General features: G+C 53.6%; 1 protein-coding gene across 7 annotated transcripts in view; it reads right to left on the reverse strand.

Moving 5' to 3' along the window:
- Window positions 1-21,073, reverse strand: part of CACNA2D2 (calcium voltage-gated channel auxiliary subunit alpha2delta 2) — a 158,442-nt gene that overhangs the window by 125,215 nt on the left and 12,154 nt on the right. For all 7 annotated transcript variants that reach the window (XM_049777326.1, XM_049777324.1, XM_049777325.1 and 4 more), the window contains exon 2: window positions 4,515-4,596. In XM_049777326.1, the coding sequence (XP_049633283.1) occupies window positions 4,515-4,596 (82 nt within the window). The remainder of the gene's footprint in view (window positions 1-4,514; window positions 4,597-21,073) is intronic.

Raw genomic sequence — 21,073 nt, forward strand, 5'->3', positions numbered from 1 at the left:
CCCCCAATGCACCCCCACCTCAATTACTTATGCCAGGGGAGCTAAAGAAGGGGCTTCCATGGGAGGTGGGGGAGGGGGAATTTCACCCTGAGCAAGCACAGAGTCCCTGGGTCACTGGCTCTGAGGCTTCAGGGACCCTGATGAGGGTCTGTGACAGGCCTAGGGAGCTCCCATTCCCCCCCTTTACCTGACCAAGTACATTAGCTAGAATAGCGTGCTGATCCCATCCTAGTGTGGGCATGTTTGCTGTCTGGTAGGAACCACAAATTCTTAGGCAGTGGGAACAATCTGTGTTACAATGGTTTGGACACCACTTTTCTGGCCCTTTCTGGGCTGCTTCTCTCCTTGGTGCCCCAGTTTTGATGCACCCTCAATTGTTTCTGCTCCAGCTGGTTAGTTATGAGATTCCCAGGTAGACCCTCCTGAGAAGCCCCGAAGGCCATTGAGGTCTCTTCCCAAGTGGGGGCAGACTCCAGCCTGTTCAGCACCCAGAGCCTGTGTGTGTGTGTGTGTGTGTGTGTGTGTGTGTGTGTGTGTGTGTGTGTGTGTGTGTGTGTGTGTGTGCGCGCGCGCACGCGCACATGCCTGGTGGTGCAGAGGCAGGGGAAGGCCTAGCACAAAGGCTCTGAAAGAGGCCCAGAGCCCTCCATGAGGCCAGACTCTGGTCCTCGCGGGAGCCTGCTCCAGATGTGGCTCTCTGCAAATATTAATTACACATTCCCAGAGAGCACTGAGCAGACGGCGCACGGGGATGGCCGGGGGCAGACAAGATGGGCTGGGGCTGGGGCACCCTTTACTGGTTCAAAAACCCACTCCTGCCTGCACAGGCGCAGCCACGGGGTCCCCACGATGATCCAGAGAGCAGGGGAGAAATCCTTGTGGGGGTCCAGGCATCTCTGAGTTCTGGGCTTCCACTCGGAATCCACAGAGCTGTCAAAGGAGGGTCTGGCCTTGGGGTCCTTCAGGCTCCTCCTTCTCCATCTTTCTCACCCTGCTACTGGTGTGTGTGTGTGTGGGCTATTAGTGCTGGGGCAGTGTGGGCCCTTTTTTCCCTTTATCTGATAGGACCACTGGAGTCCCCCATTCCTTGGCTGTAGCTGGACATATGCTGGCCTGAGGATGGGGCAGCCCTGCTGTGTGCAACTGGGGTTGTTGTAGAAGGTCCAGTCTTAGATTAAACCTTCCCAGAAGGGAGTGTCTAGGCCATCTCAGGCCTCTACTTCCACCTTACACTGGCCTGGCCCCTACGAAGGATCCCCTCCCTCCCTGTAGAGCCCACAAGAAAGAGGGTTCTCCCAAGTCAGCTACCTACCTACTCATGGTGGGGCTGGGTACCTGGTGAGTCCCTCAGAGGATCCCCTAACTTCTGACCACTGTCTGGCTGCCCAGAAGCTCCCTAGAGCTGCGCCCATGCACCCAGAGAGGGTGGGTCCCCGGCTCTAGCTCATGGGGTGACCTGGGCCTCAGAGTGGAGAGAAGGGCCCATCTCCACAGCCTCCACTAAGCAACCCCCAGGCACCTGATGAATTATTCATCCCTTATCAGCCTTATTATGCAAATGAGCTCAGAACCTAAGCATATGTTCCATCCCTCTCCCCCCCCCTCCAGGATAGGGGCAATCTGGTGCAGGTGGGGGAGGGGAGATAAGGGTGCAAAGACCTGGCTCGGCTTCCAGGGGCTCCAGGGTGGGGCGAGGAGCAAACTTTAGTAGTAGAGCTCACACTTTTGTGTCCTATTCAAGGTGACACTGGGCTAGCTCAGTGTCTGCTCAGCAAGCATGGAACCTCTGGGGCAGGGGTCTCAAACTCAATTTACCTGGGGGCCGCAGGAGGCAAAGTCGGGGTGATCCTTGAGTGCAAAGTCAGTAGTAAGCTTTAAACATTGGGGGGGTGTGACCCAAACAACTAAGACAAAACAAAAAAAGATTCCTCTAGGGCAGGACCACAAAATGTTGTACAGAGGGCCTAAAGTTTGAGACCCCCTGCTCTGGGGGGCACCTACCATGAATGGGGCTCTGGGGCTCAGAAGGAAATAGGATGGGGTCTTTATGGACAGCACCACACCCTACTGAGATGAGTTTCCAGCCTATAAAAGGGTCACTGTCTGTGCCTGTCCGTACAGGGTTGTGCAAGAGGGAAGGGCCTGGGTGGGGGGGAATGCTCTCTGAAGCCTTGGTCTGTTGCTCTAGGGACACCCAGATTCTAAGGGTGGGTCAGGTGAGGGGGCAGACAGGCAGGGAAAGATGGCTGCAGGATCTGGATGCCAGGGTCATCCCAGCTGCAAGGTATCAAGGGGACCCAAGGGAGAAGCCATCTCATTCAGGTTCCAGGGGCTCTGGGGCAACCCTGCTGGACAGAGCAAATTCGGATGGGCATATTCTTCCTGCTAGTTTCACCCAAGAGCCAGGTGAGGTTGGGTAGGATGCCTCCCGCTCCCAATAGGGCATTTTCCTCTAGAAGTTCTCCTGCTCCCTGCCTGCACTCCCCAGAGCACCCACAGAGCTGTCAGTGGGAAGAAAGAGGCTGAGGAAGCAGGTGAGAAAAACTGGAGCAGGACAGAGCTGCTGGAGAGCTGGCAGAGGGGTGCCAGGAGGCGCCTGGAATGCCAGCTCAGCACTTCTCTGCTCACCCGCTGGACAGCCACACTGAGCATGGCCCTTCCTCTGGCCCAGATCCCCACACCCCAGTCTCATCCTGAGCTCAGGTTCCCAGGGAGGAAACAGACCTGGAAGAGAAGCAGTAAACTTCGGCAGAAACCAGAGCCCCTGGTCCATACCTGTTCCCTGTTCCCCATCGGCTGCTGGGCTGGGAAAGACATGCTCACGGCTGAAAGTTCCTGGAATCGCTCAACTCCCAACAGGATAAAAGGAGACAGGCCACCCATCCTAAGGGTGAAAACCATGAATTTAGCTCCAATTTCTAGATCAGGGGTGACTCTAGATTATCCGCTGCCATTCTCACCACCTCTTCCTTCAGTCAGCCCACCCAACTGTGCCCCAGACCAAGGCTGACGGTGAGAGTGGAGCCTGGAAGGAGACCTGAGAGCAAATCCAGGCCAGACTGAGGCAGAGGACTCACCCCTCAATCTTTCCTTACTGGCAAGTGTCAGATCTGAGCTACTAAGTTATCTTGTCTTCCCCACTCCAACATTGATCAAACACTGTCCTTGAGTTTAAGAGCTAGTGTAGAAAGATTCTTGGAGGTGCCTGAGTCCCTCCTGGTTTGGGCTAATCTTCAGACCCCCCCAGATTTGGAGAGGCACACAAGTCACATCCCAGGAGGAGCTCCTGCTTCTTCATTAATCTACGTGCTGCTCTTGGCAGGACCCACTCAGAGCCTCACCGATGCTGGGTGCTGTTCCGAAGCACAAATTGACTTCTGTTCCGGAATAGCGTTTCCTACTGACTGTGCCTTCTCGGAAAGCTCTACGGCCTCCAGTGCCGCTGAGTCATGGGGAGTTCAGAGGAAAAGAGTGGGATGGGGTTACCGCGATGCAAGCCCCACAGCCAGGGAAGGGGGTGAGGTTTGCAGAGGTTGTGAAACAGAGGGTTCGATGTCCAGATCTCCCCACCTCCCCTCATTAACACTCCCTGCCAACTCATCCTGTGCTTGAGACCCCACACTGCACCCTATTCCCTGATGTAAGCAGGACCTGGGGAGAGTCTGAGGATGACACCATGTTGCCTGCCCTACCCACCTCCCCCCAATTATATCTAATGACTAAGAGGGACACAATGGTACAGGAGAGGGTCTAGCTACAGAACCCTGAGTTAAGGCTGAACCAGTAACTAGCACCATTTGCTGTCCCTGAAGCCCATCACAGAAACAATCAGAAGTGCTCCAGTGAGGTCCTCTGGTTGGAGTCCCTGGCAACACTTTCCAGGCCCTCTGGAAGTCCCCAGCCTACCCATTCGGAGAGCTCAACCCTCTGAGCTCTGTTTCCACGCAGCGAGTGATGGCTTAGGAGCCCCTGTCCTGACAGCGACACATTTTGCAGCATCTGGGGGTGACGGATGGCCTGCTCTTCACATCACTATTTCAAACATTAACATAATCTCCCAGGATGAATGTGGCTGCTCATGCCTAATCGATCACCCCTCCTGCCCCCCATCCCTCATCGCTCCAAACACAGATTTTCCACTGACTCTGGCTCCAGCACTCTTAGCAGAGACCCTGTCCACGTACTCCTTGCGTGGACAAACCATCTGGTTTCACACAGCAGCCACACACACGGCATCTCCAACACAGATTCCCACCACCCCAAAGACTGAAAAAAAAAAATCCCCCCTTCCCATACTCCAGCTACATGGGAACTATTTCAACACAATCGCCCTGGGAAGAGAAGGCCAAGCCTCGAAAGGGTCACTGTTTTGCCAGTCCATGTTTCCCCATTGCCCCATCCCAACAGGTGACGACTTCAACAATGCCAAACCTTCCTGGTTCCTCAAAAAGCCCTGTCCTCAGAGCCACTTTGAAGAGGGTCCCTTAAAGGAAGTCAGGCAGTGGCAGGCTTACCTCGCGGAGCTGCTGAACACCCCCAAAGATCCGCATCACGCCGTCAATCTCCTGCTCCAGGCGCCGGGCCCAGTGTTGCATCCTGCATGCAAAGAGGAGAAAAGGAGTCAGGGAAACCCACTGGGCCCTCTAACAGCCCAGGCCTGGCCACCCAGTGTTGACCAGAGCGGCTAGCCCGTAAGAACTCAGCTTCCACTCAAGAGGGCACAGAGGCTTGCATCGCGATTCCCTTTGAGGCGCTGACCCTGAGGACAGAGGACTGGGTTCAAAGGCACTCAGCGTGGCAGCTCCATGAACCTGCAGGGAGCCTCTATTTCAGTGTGAGCAGGCAGTCTTTAGAGCTGCTGCTTGACACATGGGGCCAATGCCAGAGACAGTGAGGAGGGCGTGTGAGTGAAGCAGCTGGGGAAGGGGAGCAGGCATTCTTGTTGCCACCACACCTCTTCTAAGCGACGGTGAGAGCTCATTGGTCCATACCACTCCTGGAAGACAGATGCTGAGACCTGGAGCATTGTAGATGGCTGGCATGAATCTCTACCCATGGGTCCAGTTCAGGACCCTCCTACCCGTTTCTAGGAGCCCAACAAGACCTCGATCTTGCCATCTCCTAACTGCCCCTGCAAGTGGGTTTTCACACAGATGTGCCTTGGCTCCGTTTCTGCCATCTCAGCATCACCTGGGGCCACTTCACAGAGCACCAGGGAGTACGAGAACAGGTGGTTCCAGGGGGCTGCACAGGAATCGTTCTATGAGTTCTGGGTTCTTAGACTGCACTCTGGAACTTGGTCAGTCTCTGGGAAGGGATTAATGAGTTTGAACACCCAATTTTAACGAGTTTGAACCCGAGATTTTAGGCAGATTAGAACAGGTGAGCAAAATTAAATGTCTGTTTGCCATGTGGCAGCCAGAGAGCATCTCCATGCTGCCACAGGCACTTTGCGTAACCGAGGCCTCTGTCCCCATGTCTGAAAAGACACTTTTCTGTCCCCTGCCATCTAACCCAGAGGGGGCCTCTCCAGTGAAGGATCACAGAGTAAGGAGCACCACAAAGATATAAAGACGCAGGCATGGGGAAGGGCAGTGGGGGGTGCCAGTCCCAGACAAATCTGAGACACCATGTTTGGTCCCAATACCTGACTTGGTTCTACAACCTCCCTAATCTCTCCCCAGTGCCTCTTGGGGCAGGACTTGGTTAGCTCTAAGGTCCAAAGAACTCAAGCCTCTCCTCTGGCCTCCTGGCCCACCACCCCCTCCTCAGGCCTGGGGCTGTGGGGCTTGGGTCTGTGCCATTGTGTGTCCCAGATGGTTGGCATGGGAACTCAGAGCTGGAGGCGGGCAGATCGCTAATTGCAATTTGCCAAGCTGAATGTCAGGACTGTGATTGGGGGAAAAAAAATCAACATCAAAAGGAAGAGGCAGTGGCTTCCATTTGTTGCTGGCTGAGGCCCACTCTTTGGTCCACCTCTGTTTCCCACTACAGGGACATGCAAACCCCTAGCTGGGGCAGAGGTCAGGCTGCAGGTCAGACTCAGAGGAGCAAGGTGGCCTGAGCTGCCAGATGCTGAGGGCAAAGCCCAGGAGAAATAGAGCAGCTGCTGAGCCCTGACTCCTCCTGGCCACCAGGCAGTAATGGGTGGGCCCTGGCTGCAGAGGAAACTGTGGTCTATGGTGGTTTATGACTCTAAGACAGAGCCCAAGGGGTCGCCACACCACCTGCATCCAGGTAGGCAGATGATATGTGAATGGGTGAGGACGAGGAGTTGACTTCCAGGGAATCATTAGCATTGCCCTGGCCATTTTCTGCTCCGGGAGCAGACACTGATTACAAGACACACAGGGTCATCTACCACACCCCAGGTGTGATGCCAAAGCTCACCTGTCCTCTTTTTTTTTGGGGGGGGGGTGGTCACACCTGGTGGCCCTCAGGGGTTAGTCCAGGCTCTGTGCTCAGAAATCACTGCTGGCAGGCTCGGGGGACCATATGGGTTGCTGGGAACCGAACCTGAATAAGTCCCGGGTCAGCAAACGCCTTACCACTGTGTTGTGCATGTAAATATTTTAGGGGATTATTATGTTACTGACCCTACCCTGATCAGTGATTGTGCCCTGGCGTTCTGCCCCCACCCTAGGGTGGTACCTGATTCTGGGGGATTAAAAACAAGGGTCTGTGGAAGGCGAGGGGCTTTTTGGCTGGAACTGAGGCTGAGACTTTGGACTTCAGTCTTGTCCACTGAATAAAGCTAATATTTCCACAAGCCTGACTGTCTGCAAGCTGTTTACCAGCCGTTTCACCTCAGAATCTGTGAGCTGTTTACCAGCCATTTCACCTCAGAATCGTCGGCTGGACAGGATGGCAGACGTGTACACCGAGCTGGAGGGGAAAGACCTCATCCTCCATCCCTCCATCAGTCAACCTCTTCAGGGGCTGATTTGCAACACCACTGTACTATCTCTCTGGCCCCTCCCCTGTCCTCTTGTTTCAATGGCACAAAGTAGCAATCCATCCATCCTCAATGTACACAAGCAAATGAAGAAGCACAGAGACTCAATGTAGTAGTAGGGAAGGTTGTAAACATAGAATTAGACCCTAGAGTAGGCTGGGGTCCTCATCATGGGAACCGGAAATGGGTCAGAGAGGGAAATGTAGGATCAGACAAAAAACTTGATTTTGCCCCTGGAGAATAGACTGAAAACATCTGCCAGCATATCACTAATTCAAGCCTAGACCTTGTTTCCTTTCTAAAGTATCTCTGGGGGTCCAGTTGAAGATTTCAGAGAAGTCTAAGTAAATCAGGGGTCTCAAACTCAATTTACCTGGGGGCCGCAGGAGGCAAAGTCGGGGTAATCCTTGAGTGCAAAGTCAGTAGTAAGCCTTGAACATTGGGGGGTGTGACCCAAATAACTAAAACAAAACAAAACAAAAAAGATTCCTTTAGGGCAGGGCCAAAAAATGTTGTACGGAGGGCTGCAAACAGCCTGCGAGCCGCAAGTTTGAGACCCCTGAAGTAAATTAATTGGGAGAAGAGACATGGATGCCAAGTTTTCATTTTGCTCAGACAACCACACTATTTTCACAAGGGTCATCATTTCATCTAAATTTATTTTCATATCTCAGTATAAAGGCTATTTTCTCCTAAGGCACACATACTTTCTCCTCCCTGCCCTCACTCGCCCCAATTTCTCCGCTCCCACCCTAGTATGGGGATCCAAGGGCTGCATTCTGGGGTTGGGGGGGGTTGGCTCTTGAGATGAGCAGCTCCTAGCCCCTGCCTGGCTGAACTGCCCAGGGAAGAGATGCTCTGAGCCTTCACATCCCCCAATCCCAATTAGGAAGGCAGCGTGTGTATCCAAGAGCTGAAAGAACATGACAGATAAATCGCTTTATCATCACAGAGACATGACTCGGTGGGTTCCAGGGTTTGGCTGGAATCCCAGTGCTGGCTCCTAAAGGGTGACACATGGAAGCCAAGAGACCAGGGGTCCAAGAGCCAACTGCAGTCTCCTGAGAAGCCCTCCCCACACACATCCTGAAGCCCAGTGGAGCCAGGCTGGAAGTCGGGGGTTGGAAGATGGAAGGCAGGTTGAAGCAAGGGGCTATATCAAGACGGCCTGAGTAAAGACAAACTGACCAAATGTTCCCAGGGGTGCCTGTCAGCCTGGACCATGTCAGATGATGCTGTGATGTGAGGTTCTCCCACCACGGACCCTTTCTCTGGAAGTTTTCCTTATTCTGCACTGGGATAACATAGCTCGTCTCCAGTGTCCCGAGCACCAAGGGAGCAAGGAGGGGAGATGGGAGCTGCAAGAGGCTGCATGAGAAGCTGCCAAGAAGCCTGATAGTACCACATCACTCAGCTTGCCTTTCCAGGGAGGTGGAGGTGCAAGCCCTGTACTAGGAAAACTTAGGGCCCTGGCAAGAGGGGTTGTGACGAAGTCAGTCAGACATGCCAGACCTGGTCCAACCTTCCAGGATTGTGTGGCCTCCAGGGAGCTTCAGGGAGAGGTCAGAATTTCCAGGTGGGCAACCTTGGAGACCCGAAGGATCCTGACACCCAGGCTTTCCAGTCTGTCAGTGGGTGACAGTGACCGTAGGGTGACAATGACCAGCGGAGTCACAAACAACTCCCCAGGGACAAGACACGGTGAGTGTTGGCATAGTTTGGACCATCTCCGAGGACTCAGAGTTCACCCGGCACACTCTTGCTGATGCTCAGGCTTTCCAGGAGTTCCTATACTGGGGTGGGGGGATATCGAGGGTCCCCTAATGGCTCCCTTTGCACCCTGCTTCAAAATCTGAGAGCTGAGACTGGATTCTGGCAGGAGGAGGACAGTCCTGCAGCCAGGTGATCCTTCATGGGGGGACACTAGGTCTTGGTCTCCAGGGCACTTTCAGAACCTAGAGGAGGACTAGGAGGAAGACTAGAGAGAAGAAGAGAGGATGTCACCACAGCTCTGGGATAGTCATGGTGTGCGGGTGGGAGGAGCTGCGACCCTTGGGAGGTGCCAGGGCCCTGAGGCCAGCTGCGCAGGCTCACCTAGGAGAGGTGTGCAGAGGAGAGAGAGGCTGGGGAGGAGTTGGGGAAGCAGGCAGGGAGGGTGGGAGAAGTATGGGGGGGGGGGTGGAGGTGAGGAAGGGAGAGCCTGCACGCAGATGCAGTGGCATAGATTAAACTGTTGCCAGTTGTTAATTTTATATGTGAAGTTGTTGATCAGAATGTGATTTAATTGTACAGTATAATCCAGGCTTTTGGAATAAATTATGCAGAAAACTCATCTATAATTAAACAAATCAAAAAACTAGAGACAGGTGACACTGCAGGCACCCCCCTCAGAGGGCACGGGTAGGCGTGGGCAGCCAGACCCTGCAGAGGAGCAGGTACAGAGGAGGAGGTGCTCAGGAGCAGACAGGGAGCCCCCAAGAGGCCCAAGAGAGGCCCAGCTTAGTAGGGCAAGTTCCACCTTTGTGCCCCCTTACAAAAAATGCCCTAGAGGCTTTTTTTATTTGGTGTCATAAATGTCCATCACTAGTGCCCTTTCTGCCCCTCGCACCCCCTCCTGTCTCTACAGCAACCTGCCTGGACCAACCCATTTCACAGGGCAGGGCTGACTGCGCTGCCCTTGGCTCTGCAGGGCCATCAGTGTGCATGTGAGGGGGTGCTAGGGTGGAACTGTAGGTGATGCAGGAAGGTTGGGGGTGCGACAGGGCGAGGCAGGAGCAGATGGGGGATGGGGAAGTGCATGGGGCAGCCACTTGCTACCAAGGGCACTGAGGACCAAGATCCACAATGGGGGTGGGGTGAGGCATGGGGATTCTTGCTTTTCTTGCACAGGCTGGCCAATTATTCTTTCCGTTCTGGGGGAAGCAATGGTTTAAAATAAAATAAAATAATTTTGATTATATTTCAGCTGGCCTGTCACCTCCCACCTTGGTCCTTCTCAGTCTTCTGAAGGGGGAAAGAAAGATGCAGGAGGGGCTGGTGGGTAGGTGAGATGGACAGAGAGAGACAGACTTAGGAAAATCCAGGAGAACTGGGATGGGGCCAAAGAGACAATACAGGAGGAATGAAGTTGCTTGCCTTGCATGACCAAGGTTCAATCCCCAGCACCTTATATGGCCCCCTGAACAATGATAAGAATAATATCTAAGGGCCGGAGTGGTGGCTCAAGCAGTAGGGCATCTGCCTTGCATACAGTGACCTAGGATGGACTGCAGTTCGATCCCCCAGTGTCCCATATGGTCCCTCAAGCCAGGAGCAACTTCTGAGAGCATAGCCAGAAGTAACCCCTGAGTGTCACCGGGTGTGGCCCCCAAAAAGTTAGTGATCTCTAATTGCAGAGCCAGATGTGAGCAAAATATAAAGCAAACAAACAAATAAACAAAAAAACAGAGAGAGCTGGAATAGTGCATACCTGTCTCCCCATCCAGGGGAGATCACAAGGGAAGGAGCCAACTTTCCTTTAACCCAGAGAGTATACTGTCACAAAACTAAGGCTCAGCCACTCAAACCTCAGTGAGAAGTTTTGGCCATTGTTGAAAAGCTCTGGGTTGGGTTAGGGTCAACCCTTCTTCCCCTCGGCCTCACTCAGCACTGAGACAAATGGCAGAAAGCTCAAGGCTACACTGCAGGATAAGGACATCTTCAGAGTCACTTCCTCCAGGGAGTCCTCTCTGACCACACAATTATAGCTCTTCTGAGACCTTGAACCAGTTCTGCTTTTAGGCCTCAGTTTTCCTGCCTGAGAAACAGAGATAGTTTGTCACGTCTCCAACCTCCTTAGACCTCAGGAGGAGGCCAGGCAGTTACAAACTCCCCTTGGGGGCACCAGCAATGGGGACAATACCCTATGCCAGCAAGTAGGGGTGCACTGAACCCCTACTGAGGTTCCGTGCTGGGTCCTGAGCAGGGCAGGACTGCTCAAGATGAAAGCAGCCTGCTTCTGTGACCCCAAGGATAAAGACACTCAAGCCTCGATATCTTTGGGGGCACAAAGCCTAGGGTACAGCTCCTGCTCCAGTTCGATCTCCCAAGGATGACAGGTCTGGCTGGGGGTGAAAGATTGAGTGGAACCACCAGACATCACAGGGATCATAGCCAGGGTACACAGACACCCATGAGCCCAGTGTGTGCTCCATAGATTTTGAAGGGGCCTGGGGGGCCCTGGGCCTGGGTCAGGGGGGACATGCTGAAACTGTTAATTCCTGAGATCAAGGCCTCCTGGATCATGGCTCCTCCAGCATGTAAACTGAGGATCAGGACTTAAAGGGGCCTGTTCACTAAAGAGATTCACTAAAGGGACCCCTGGGGTAAGAGATAAAACATCCTCTCAGCAGCACCCACACCCTCTCCCCTCCAATGCTCACAGGAAGAGCAGGCTCGATTGTCACTGGACCCCATGAGTCGGGCAGTGGCTGGAGCCACCGAAGCTGAATGTGTCTGAATCCACTGGTCTCCAGGGCATGTGTCCTGAGATCCTCCCCTGCTACTGCTCTTTAATGAGGTGACTAATGTTGGGATGCCCTTGCCCTTTCCTTGAGGGGTTGGCTCTAGCTATGAAAAAGAAGCAAGTCTATACTGCCTTCCTCAGACTAACAGTGAATACCCACCTGGCTATAATTAAGGCACCTGTCCAGCCCAGAGTTCACTACTGAGGGGCTGATGGCAGAGGGAGAGCTGAGGGAAGAAGGCCTGGGCCAGCAGTCCAGGGAGGGATGGAGAGTGTTCAGAACCACACAGCCTGGGGCCGGAGAGACAGCATGGAGTTAAGGCATTTGCCTTGCATGCAGAAGGATGGTGGTTCGAATCCTGGCATCCCATATGGTCCCCAGAGCCTGCAAAGAGCGATTTCTAAGCATAAAGCCAGGAGTAACTCCTGAGTGCTGCTGGGGGTGAACCAAAAAAACAAAACAAAACAAAACAAAAAGAACCACAGAGCCTTTGCCTCAGTCTCCCTCAGTGCAGGATTAAGGCCCATAAGCGAGTGGGCAGAAGAAGGCAAAGCAGGGAAGGGCCCAGTGCTGAGAAGGGAGAAGTTTCCTGGCTCTATCTGGGCAGCGTGGAAGGCCTTCATAAAGCTGGCTTCGGTTGCTGCCAAGGCTCATCCCATGACCTGGATTCGGCCTTCAGCTTCTCTGGGCCTCTGAGAACTGATCTAGAAAGTGAACAAAGGCAGCACAGGGTGGTGTTTGTGGGGCCACTACCCCGCAGAGGCCCCAAATTCCCAACAGACACTGCTTGGGGTGGGGGGTTCCTAGCAGCAGGAAGAAGTTTCCTCAGGCACCAAGTCTGTCCTGGGACCTCTGGGGGACTCTGAGGGGGACTGGGGATGTGTGGAGCAGGGAGTGGAAAGGAATGAGCTGGGTGGAGGGAGAGGGAATGGAGGTCGAACGCTGGGACTGCTCCCTCTGGATTCTAGCCCCTGGGTTCAGCAGTGGACCCAGCCCTGTTCAGTGGCTTGGCTATTGCAGGTTTCAGCTTCCTCTTGGCCAGGGAGGTGTGGCCTGAGGCCTTCTCAGGCCAGGGAAGGACCCCTTGATAGTGACCTTACTTTCTGGGGAAAGGACCCTGGAGCCAGTCCCACAGAGAACCACAAGGAGAATGGCAGGGCTCTCAATACTGCCTTAACTCCTCTGCACAGCCACCAGATGAGCCTGGAGCCTCTCCAGATGAGCCTTTCCACTCGGGAGCCTCAGAGTGGAAACTGAGGCAAGGCCACTGAAAGTATGTCCAACAGAGTTAAAGAATGCCAGCCAGCACCCCAACACCCTCCATAGGAAGTTGGTCCTGAGCACTCCATGTGGCTTGGCCTGGCTGCTCTCACTTCAAGCAAACTTTTGGAACCAAACACATCCAACATCAAGACCCTAGACTTCCCTCTGGGGCTCAGTTGACAGCAGTTCTTCTGAGGTGGAAGCTCCTTTCACACCCACATCCAACCACTCAGCAAGTCCTGTTGGCAACTTCTTCCGGGGCACCTGAATCAGCCCTCTAGCTGCCTCCCTCAGTCTTCCAACATCTCTCTCTCAGATGGGTAACTGGCCTCCAGCATCTGTCCCACACCCACCTCCCTGGTACCAACACGGAATCTGAGTGGCCTGCCAAGGCTGTGTCTCTCTCTATCATCACAGAACTTTCTTTCTTCTGGCTTAAAGAGACAGGCAAAGTATAAGGGTTCGGGTACTTGCCTGGCACTCAGCCAACCTGTTTGTATTCAGATACCACACATGTTCCCCCGCCAACACCTGTCAGGAGTGATCCCTTCAGACAGAGCAAGAATAAGCTCTGAGCACTGCCAGATGTGGACCCCAAACTACAACAAAAACAATGTGTCCTCTCTAGCTCCTGTCCTGCGACTCCAATGGCCTCCCTGCCCTCACTGCTCGGGCAGCACAGCCTCCAAGGGCCTAGGCAGAGGCACCCTCACCCCCAGCACTGGCACTGCCCAGGCCAGATGCTCCTCCCATGGCCCCTCAGGTCTCTCTCTACTCACAGGCACTTTGCAACAGTCACCTCGAGACCCCCCAGGGTTTTGTTTTGTTTTGGGGTCACACCCGGCAGCACTCAGGGGTTACTCATGTCTCTGCACTCAGAAGTTGCTCCTGTCTGGCTTGGGGAACCATATGGGATGCCAGATTTGAACCACCGTCCGTTCTGGATCAGCTGCGTGCAAGGCAAATGCCCTACCACAGAGCTGTCTCTCGGCCCCTATGACCCCCCCAGTTTTAAGTTGCACCCCAAATAGCAAAGGGTCTCCCCAGATCCTCCTGGGGTTACTCATATAGCCCAGAGCACTGAGGAAGGCGCCTCCTGGTCTCCAGCTGGAGAGATGAATAGGCTTCTGCAGAGGGAATGAATGTGCCGTCCCAGCCAAGTGCCCTCCCTGCCCTAGTGGGTGTGTGGCTGGCCGCAGGGGCAGGAGTGGGCTGGTCAGGGGAAGCCTGTGGAAGGGCCGGAGGTGTGGAGAGACGGCTCTGGGGACTGCTCAGGAGGCCCTCCCTTTCCCGGCTCCTCGTGGATGAATTATTAAAGCTCTCTTATGACAGGCTGCCCGGCTGTGGCTTCCTTGCATAATTCATAGCTCTCCCTGAAAGGCCAGTACCGGAGTGCCACCACTTCCAGGAAGCGAGGCCAAAGTGCAGGCGGGGTGCTCCATCCTAGAATCCTTCCCTCCTGTCATTAGTCCTCATCCCGGGGAGCCCCACACCCCCCCTGTCCTTGGACACAAAGATTCAGGAGTCAGAATTCCTTCGTGCCTCAGTTTCCCCCATGTCACAAGCCGTTTTGGGATTATAGTGACCCAGGAGCCTCCCTCTCATCTCTCTTGGTGGCCATGGTGCCTGGGGTCTCCGAAGTGGTCACCCCAGGAGTCTGGGGGAGCCTCCTCCAGCAGTCTAGAGCTTGGGTCTTGGCAATGAATAGGGAGCATGAGGGAACCAGTGAGGCCTTTGAGCAAAGCAAAGGACCTCAGCCTGGATATGGGGTCTCTGCCATCTGCTCTGCTCCCCAGGCCCAGGCAAGGACCACCTGCCTCATTTGCAGACACACATCTTGGCATTTTTGGGGTCTGTAGCACCTAGTTCTCTGCCTAGCACATTCCCCAGGTGAGAGTCAAGTTCTCAGTGAGCAAATGGTCCATAGTGGTTGAGCGAGGCAACTATACAGGTGCTGTGAAAATTTGAGGGGCACAAGCCAAGCCTGGTTTTAGGGGCTGCACAGTAAAGATGGCTGAGGTATTGGGGGAGTCACGAGTTTGTTACCCATCCCTGCCCCACACCAGTAGCTGGGGTTATAGTGGAAGGGGCAAATCAGGCCCCGTCCACTGCCACCTGGCACCCGGGTCAGATTCTGTGATTCACATGTCCCCATCTCCCCTTCAGCTCATCCTCCCCACCCCCCAGAATGAGTCAAAGCCATGCTGATCCACAAATAGCTGTCCTCTGCGTGTGTCGTCAACATGGCTTCCTGCTTGAGGAGGACAGAGACCCCTCAGCTCCTCCGCAGGGACCCCCTGTGGGAAAGGGGGTGTGGTCCCCCAGAAGGCTCCCCCTTCTCTCTACAAAGGAAAGCCAGACCTAAAGGAGGGGAGGAGCAGGGCATCAGGACCAGCTTCTTTCTCGGGTCCTGCCCCCCTTTCACCTGGACCCCTCCTCCTAGACTTCCTCCTAGACAATCTTCTCTCAAAGCTACTGTCTTCACCCCTTTCACTGACCCCCTCGCCTGGCACCAGCTCCTTTCAAATTTCCTTGCAGCACGCAGAGTTTTCTGGAAACACCCCCAGAAATATCACCACCTGAACAGATGAGTGCTGGCAGGCAGAACCAGCCAGGGAAAGGGGCTCCCACCTCAGCAGGGAACAGAGTTAGAGAAAGGGTCCTGCTAGCCGGTGCTGCAGGTACAGTCCCCCTCTGAGCCCCACAGCACCCCTGCCGAGGCACAGACCAACTCAGGCGCGCTTCAGAGATGAAGAATATGGCACCCAGGGCTACTGAACCAAAACTTAAACCCTGCAGAGGACAGCACCAGAACCCAGGTCCTGTTCCCTTGGCTGAAAGACGCACTGATGCCAAGGTAAACCTGGATGGCCGAGATTTATAGGGCGCAGATAAGGTCTCTTTTTGTGGGGCTGGAGCAATAGTACAGCAGTAGGGCGTTGGCCTTGCATGCAGACACCCCGGGACAGACCTGGGTTCAATTCCCGCATCCCATATGATTCCCAGAGTGCCAGGAGTGATTTCTGAGCAAAGAGCCAGGAGTAACCCCTGAGCACCGCCGGGTGTGCCCCCCCCAAAAAGGTCTCTTTTTGTTTGCTTATTAACTTTGTTTGGGGGACACACCAGACTGTGCTCAGGGCTTATTCCTGGTTCTGTGCTCAGAGGTCACTCCTGGCCATGGTTGGGGAACCATAAAGTGGTGCCAGGGATAGAAGCAAGATATGCCATGTGCAAAGCAAAAGCTTAACTCCCTGCACTCTCTCTGGTCCCTTTACTATTTAAAATAAAATTATTGGGGCACGGGGCTGGAGCAATAGCACAGCGGTAAGGCGTTTACCTTACACATGGCCAACACAGGATGGACCCTGGTTAGATTTCTGGCATCCCACATGGTCCCCCGAGCTTGTCAGGAGCGACTTCTGAGCGCAGAGCCAAGAGTAATCCCTGAACACTGTTGGGTGGGACCCAAAATTTAAAAATAAATTATTGAGCCGGAGTGATAGCACAGTGGTAAGGCCTTGGCCTTGCACACGGCCAACCCCAGATGGACCCTGGTTAGATTTCTGGCATCCCACATGGGACCCAGAGCCTGCCAGGGGCGGTTTCTGAGTGCAGAGCCAGAAGTAACCTGCCCCCTCCCCCAAGTGCTGCTGGGTGTGACTCAAATATCCTGTAAATAAATAAATAAAAGTATTCAAAAATATTTTTTTACCTGAACCAGCTGTGCTTAGGGTACAATATGAAGGGTCAGAAATGGAACTGCATACAAGACACCTCATGCCCTACTCTATTTCTCCAAAACCTCATTTATATTCCTTTTTTTTTTGTCCTGATTTTGGGACACACCAGGTAGTGCTCAGGGGTTACTCCTGGCTCTGTACTCAGCAATTACTTCTGGTGGGCTCAGAGTACCATCTGGGATTTTGGGGATCAAACCCTGATTGATGGCAGACAAGGCAAACATCCTGCCTGCTGTGCTCTGCGCCAGCCCTCATTTGAAAAGAAACCCACCCCTGCCTCCCCAAGTTTAATGCAAAGGGGGAGGAGGCCTCCCTCTCACCCCGACATAGCTCTCTGTGCTAGGAATGTCATCTCAGAAGTCGAGAAACAAGTACCCTCACCTGTGTCTCCCCCCACACCCCCTTACAAGATCCAGGTAGGGGAGAGTGCTCCTGCCTCCTTCCTCTGGAATCTGCTCTTTACTAGGCCCTGGCTCCTTAGCAAGCTAAGTTGCAAGCCAGCCAAATGTGAGGGCTGAACCAGCCTTGAGTGGTTCCTCTGCTCAGTGGTGAATCCTTTTGCAATGCAAATGTTCTCCCTTGACTGTGCAGGAACCAGAGCTGCACAAAGGAAGGGACTTCAGGTGCCCCCCACCACCAGGGACTCTGCCTCCCTATGGGGCACCTCCTGTGGTGGCCAGGCACGAGCAGCCACAGCTGCCTGTTCTCAGTGCCAGTTCTCAGCCCAGCAAGGCTTATCACTGACAAAATACTCTGCAGGGCTACCCAACCTTCTGAGAATTTCCATATAGCTCATTCCACCCATCCAAACATCCATCAAGAAAGTTACCGTGCACCACTTGGAGAGAGGCTCCAGGTATGCTGGAGAGGGAACGTGATGAGCAAGGCAGACACAGAGCTGCTCTGGGGAGTTGGAAATTTTATTTGTTTGTTTGTTTTTGGGCCACACTCGGCATTGTTCAGCGGTTACTCCTGGCTCTGCGCTCAGAAATCTCTAGGCTCAGAAATTGAACCCGGGTGCATCTCAGGTTGGCCGCATGAAAGACAAACACCCTGCCGCTGTGCAATTGCTTCGGCCCTAGAGTAGGGAATTTTAGCAGAGCAGAGATCTATCTGATCCTATCCAAACCTGAGAGCAGAGGAAGAATTCAGGAGCCTTGGAGGCAGACAGGGGTTGGAGAGGGGACAACATGTGTGACAAGGAGCCTGAACCAATCTTGGCCTGTAGAGTTAGAAGGTTGCCATGACACTGGGCACAGCACGGGCAAGGTGGCTCTGCCCATGAATGCCTCATGGATTTTACCAAGCACCAACCAGCTAGGGGCACTAAGGCAGGTTGTTGCCACACGGAGGCTTACAGAGCTCCAACCTAGCTAGAGTACTCTCTCTCTCTCTCTCTCTCTCTCTCTCTCTCTCTCTCTCTCTCTCTCTCTCTCTCTCTCTCTCTCTCTCACACACACACACACACACACATACAAGCACACACCTATTGTATTAAAGATGGTGGAGGGCCAGGCTTCCTGACCACAGGGAGATGAGGAAAGTGGTCCAGGCAGTGGACAGGGGACAAAGGGTTCCTAGGCTCTCTGTCTAGTGGCGCTGCACCCAGTCTGGCCTGTCAAAGATCTGCAAGGCACTCTGCAGAGAACATATCTAGCTCTAACAGCCACTCCCAAACCCTGTCTGCATCACCCTGGTACCATCTCTTCCCTCCTCCAGAATTGCCAGACACATCCTGGCCCTTCCAGCTGCTCCAGCTAAATTCCCTGCTTCCTTCCTCACAGCAGGCCTTCTGCGAGTCTCTGCCAGCATGACCACCATCACCATGTTCCTCTTCTGCCTGTGCCCTCCCATGGTATTCATGGGTCCCATGGTCAAAGCTGGAAGAATACTACAGCAGGAAGGGGTTTGTCTTGCACTGGGGTTCAGGCCCTGGCAACCACTCAGGAGTGACCCCTGTGTGATGAGCTAGGAGTAAGCCCTGAGCACAGCTAGCTGTGAGCTCCAAACCCAGTACAACCAAATTACCAAAGCCTCAGGTGAATTACTTCATGGCTTGCTGCCCTCTGCCTTCCCTCCCATTCTCTCCTGCTATGCTGCCCAGAACACTTTCTACCCTAGGGCCTTTGCACTCTCTAGGGACTCGGCTTGGGACCCTCTTCCCCCACGTACCCACAAGGCTCCCACTTTTCTTCCTTTCATATCTTGCTCAGATGACTCCATTTTACTGAGGGTCACTACTTCATCTCTAACCTCTCCAATTCATCATCCTGTTCCTTCTCCGTGCCACTATGACCACTAATCCTCTAACCTAATTCTCTGTCTGTGTCCATTCCTGGGACTGCTGTTGTTTTGGGACCACACCCATCTGTGTTCAGGGATCACTCCTCGTGGGACTTGGGAGACCAGACCTGGTACAAGGCAAGCACTCCACTCGCTATAACATCTCTCTTGCCCTCCGAGACTGTTGTTGGCCTGTACTCTCCAGTGCTCACACATGCCGGATGTTGGGGTGTTATGGAAGGAAGGAGTCGCAGCATGGGGAGCCTTCTTGGAAAGAGGATGAATGGGGTGGAGGCTTTAGGCTGCCCCTAAACTATTTCTCTGGAAATAGTCTGTGGCCAGCCCTAGAAATTGTCCCACATGTAAGGACATTTAAGGACAGTTCAACAACCTATTTCAGGTCTTCATACCCGTTGTCCTGAACCACCTGTGGATGATCCCCACAATGAGATCTAGCTTGTGCCTTCCAGCCCTGCTCGCCAACCCCCAAGGTCCCAGTAAGAAAAATGTGAAAAGAAGGCCACCTCTCCCCACTTCTCAGATGGGGAACAAAGATCCACCTGGCTGCCCCATCAGCACTGTCAATTTTATTTAATATGAGGTTACCAACTGCTGCCTCACTTAACACATGGCCCCTTCCTTCCCTGCCTCCAGGCACTGCACATCTGGGAGATGAGGCCTAGGGACATTCACACATCTGGTGCCCATCACAGCAGGCACGCTGCAGTCCCCCAGCCCGCCTGTCCACAGACCTGATCTCTACTCAGGGCAGCAGGACAGCAGATAGCACTGGGTTTCAGAAACTAGACCTAACATTATGATGGGGATCTGCTTAGATGGGGGTTCAGCACTAAGACACTCCAGCAGTAAGATCCTCTCTCTGGACATAAGAGCCACAAGTACAAGGCATTCAACAGATTCCTGGTAGTGACAGCTGTTGCCACTGAAGCGTCACCTCCTGGGTACAGGATCTGCCACACAGAGGAAGCTCAATGGATCTGCCCACAAGCACAGAAGCAATAGGACCCCGGCTGAAAGATCAGGAAACCAAGTTGCTGGAGAGATAGTACGGCGAGTAGACCTCTTGCCTTGCACATGGCCAACCTTGGTTCGATCCTGAGACCCTATCTGGACCCCACTAGAGCCCCATGTCCTCTGATCCCTGAGTCAGGAGTAAGCCCTGAGCACAGCTGGGGCTCTGTTTGTTGCCTTTCCTGAACAAACAAGATTGGGAAATAAATTCAATTGAGGCCAAGTGGGCTCACCCCAATCCCTTGTGCTCAGCTCCCATGAGACCCGGTCTTCACCTCCTCCTCAAGTTGTTATTCCTTTTCTCTTAATGTATTTATATATATATATATATATATATATATATGTATATATATACATATATATATATATATATATAATTTTTTGGTTTTTGGGCCACACCCTGCGGCACTCAGGAGTTATTCCTGGCTCTGTGCTCAGAAATCACCCCTGGCAGGCACAGGGGACCATATGGGATGCTGGGATTCGAACCACTGTCGGTCCTGGTCAGCTGCTTGCAAGGCAAAGGCCCTACCACTGTGCTATCTCTCCAGCCCTGTATTTATAGTTTTTGAGGAGGTGATCCAAGCAGGACTGGGGGTCACTTTTACTTGGCCTGGCTGTACAGGCCAGACATTTGAGGGTTTGGGCGAGGCAGTGTAGTGCTACTCGAGCCCAGTTTGGGGGAAAGGGGTGCCATGGTGGTATTTGGGGCCTAATGAGTGCAAGGCCTATGCCTCAGCACTTTGAGTTGTGCTGCTCCCTCCTATTCACACCCTACACCCCCATTTAGAGAAAGGGACTTCTCCAGAAGCCATCTCTGTAGGGATCACCTGGGAGACAGATTTGCCCTGTGACGGCTCAGAAATGATCTAAATCACCCTCTTAGATTATTCCCTGCTCCCTTCTGCTCTGTGCCAGAGAATCTGAAATCTGTGGTGGCAGGGTACTAGGTAATGGGGGGCATCTAGCAGAAGCTGTGCCGAGGTAGGGCCTAAATGGAGCATTGGGTACAGGGACTACCAATATGGGTGATTTTCTTTCCCTTGCCATATGTCCCATCAGAGGATTCCCCACAGGAAGGGGTTTGGGGACACTCCCTAGTGTCTCCTTTATCCTGACTAGGGGCAGCCCAGGGAATGGGGAGGGATCTTTCGTGGGCCGATCAGAACATGGTGTGAGGTGAGGTCCTGCCTGATGCTCCCCCATATCCTACCCACCCCCAGCCACACATCATAATTATTTAGTCAACCTCTGTCCATTTATTTTATTTGCAGGGGGGTGTCAAAACCAGCAGT

This window comes from Suncus etruscus, chromosome 7 (assembly GCF_024139225.1).
Source record: "Suncus etruscus isolate mSunEtr1 chromosome 7, mSunEtr1.pri.cur, whole genome shotgun sequence".
NCBI lineage: Eukaryota > Metazoa > Chordata > Mammalia > Eulipotyphla > Soricidae > Suncus > Suncus etruscus.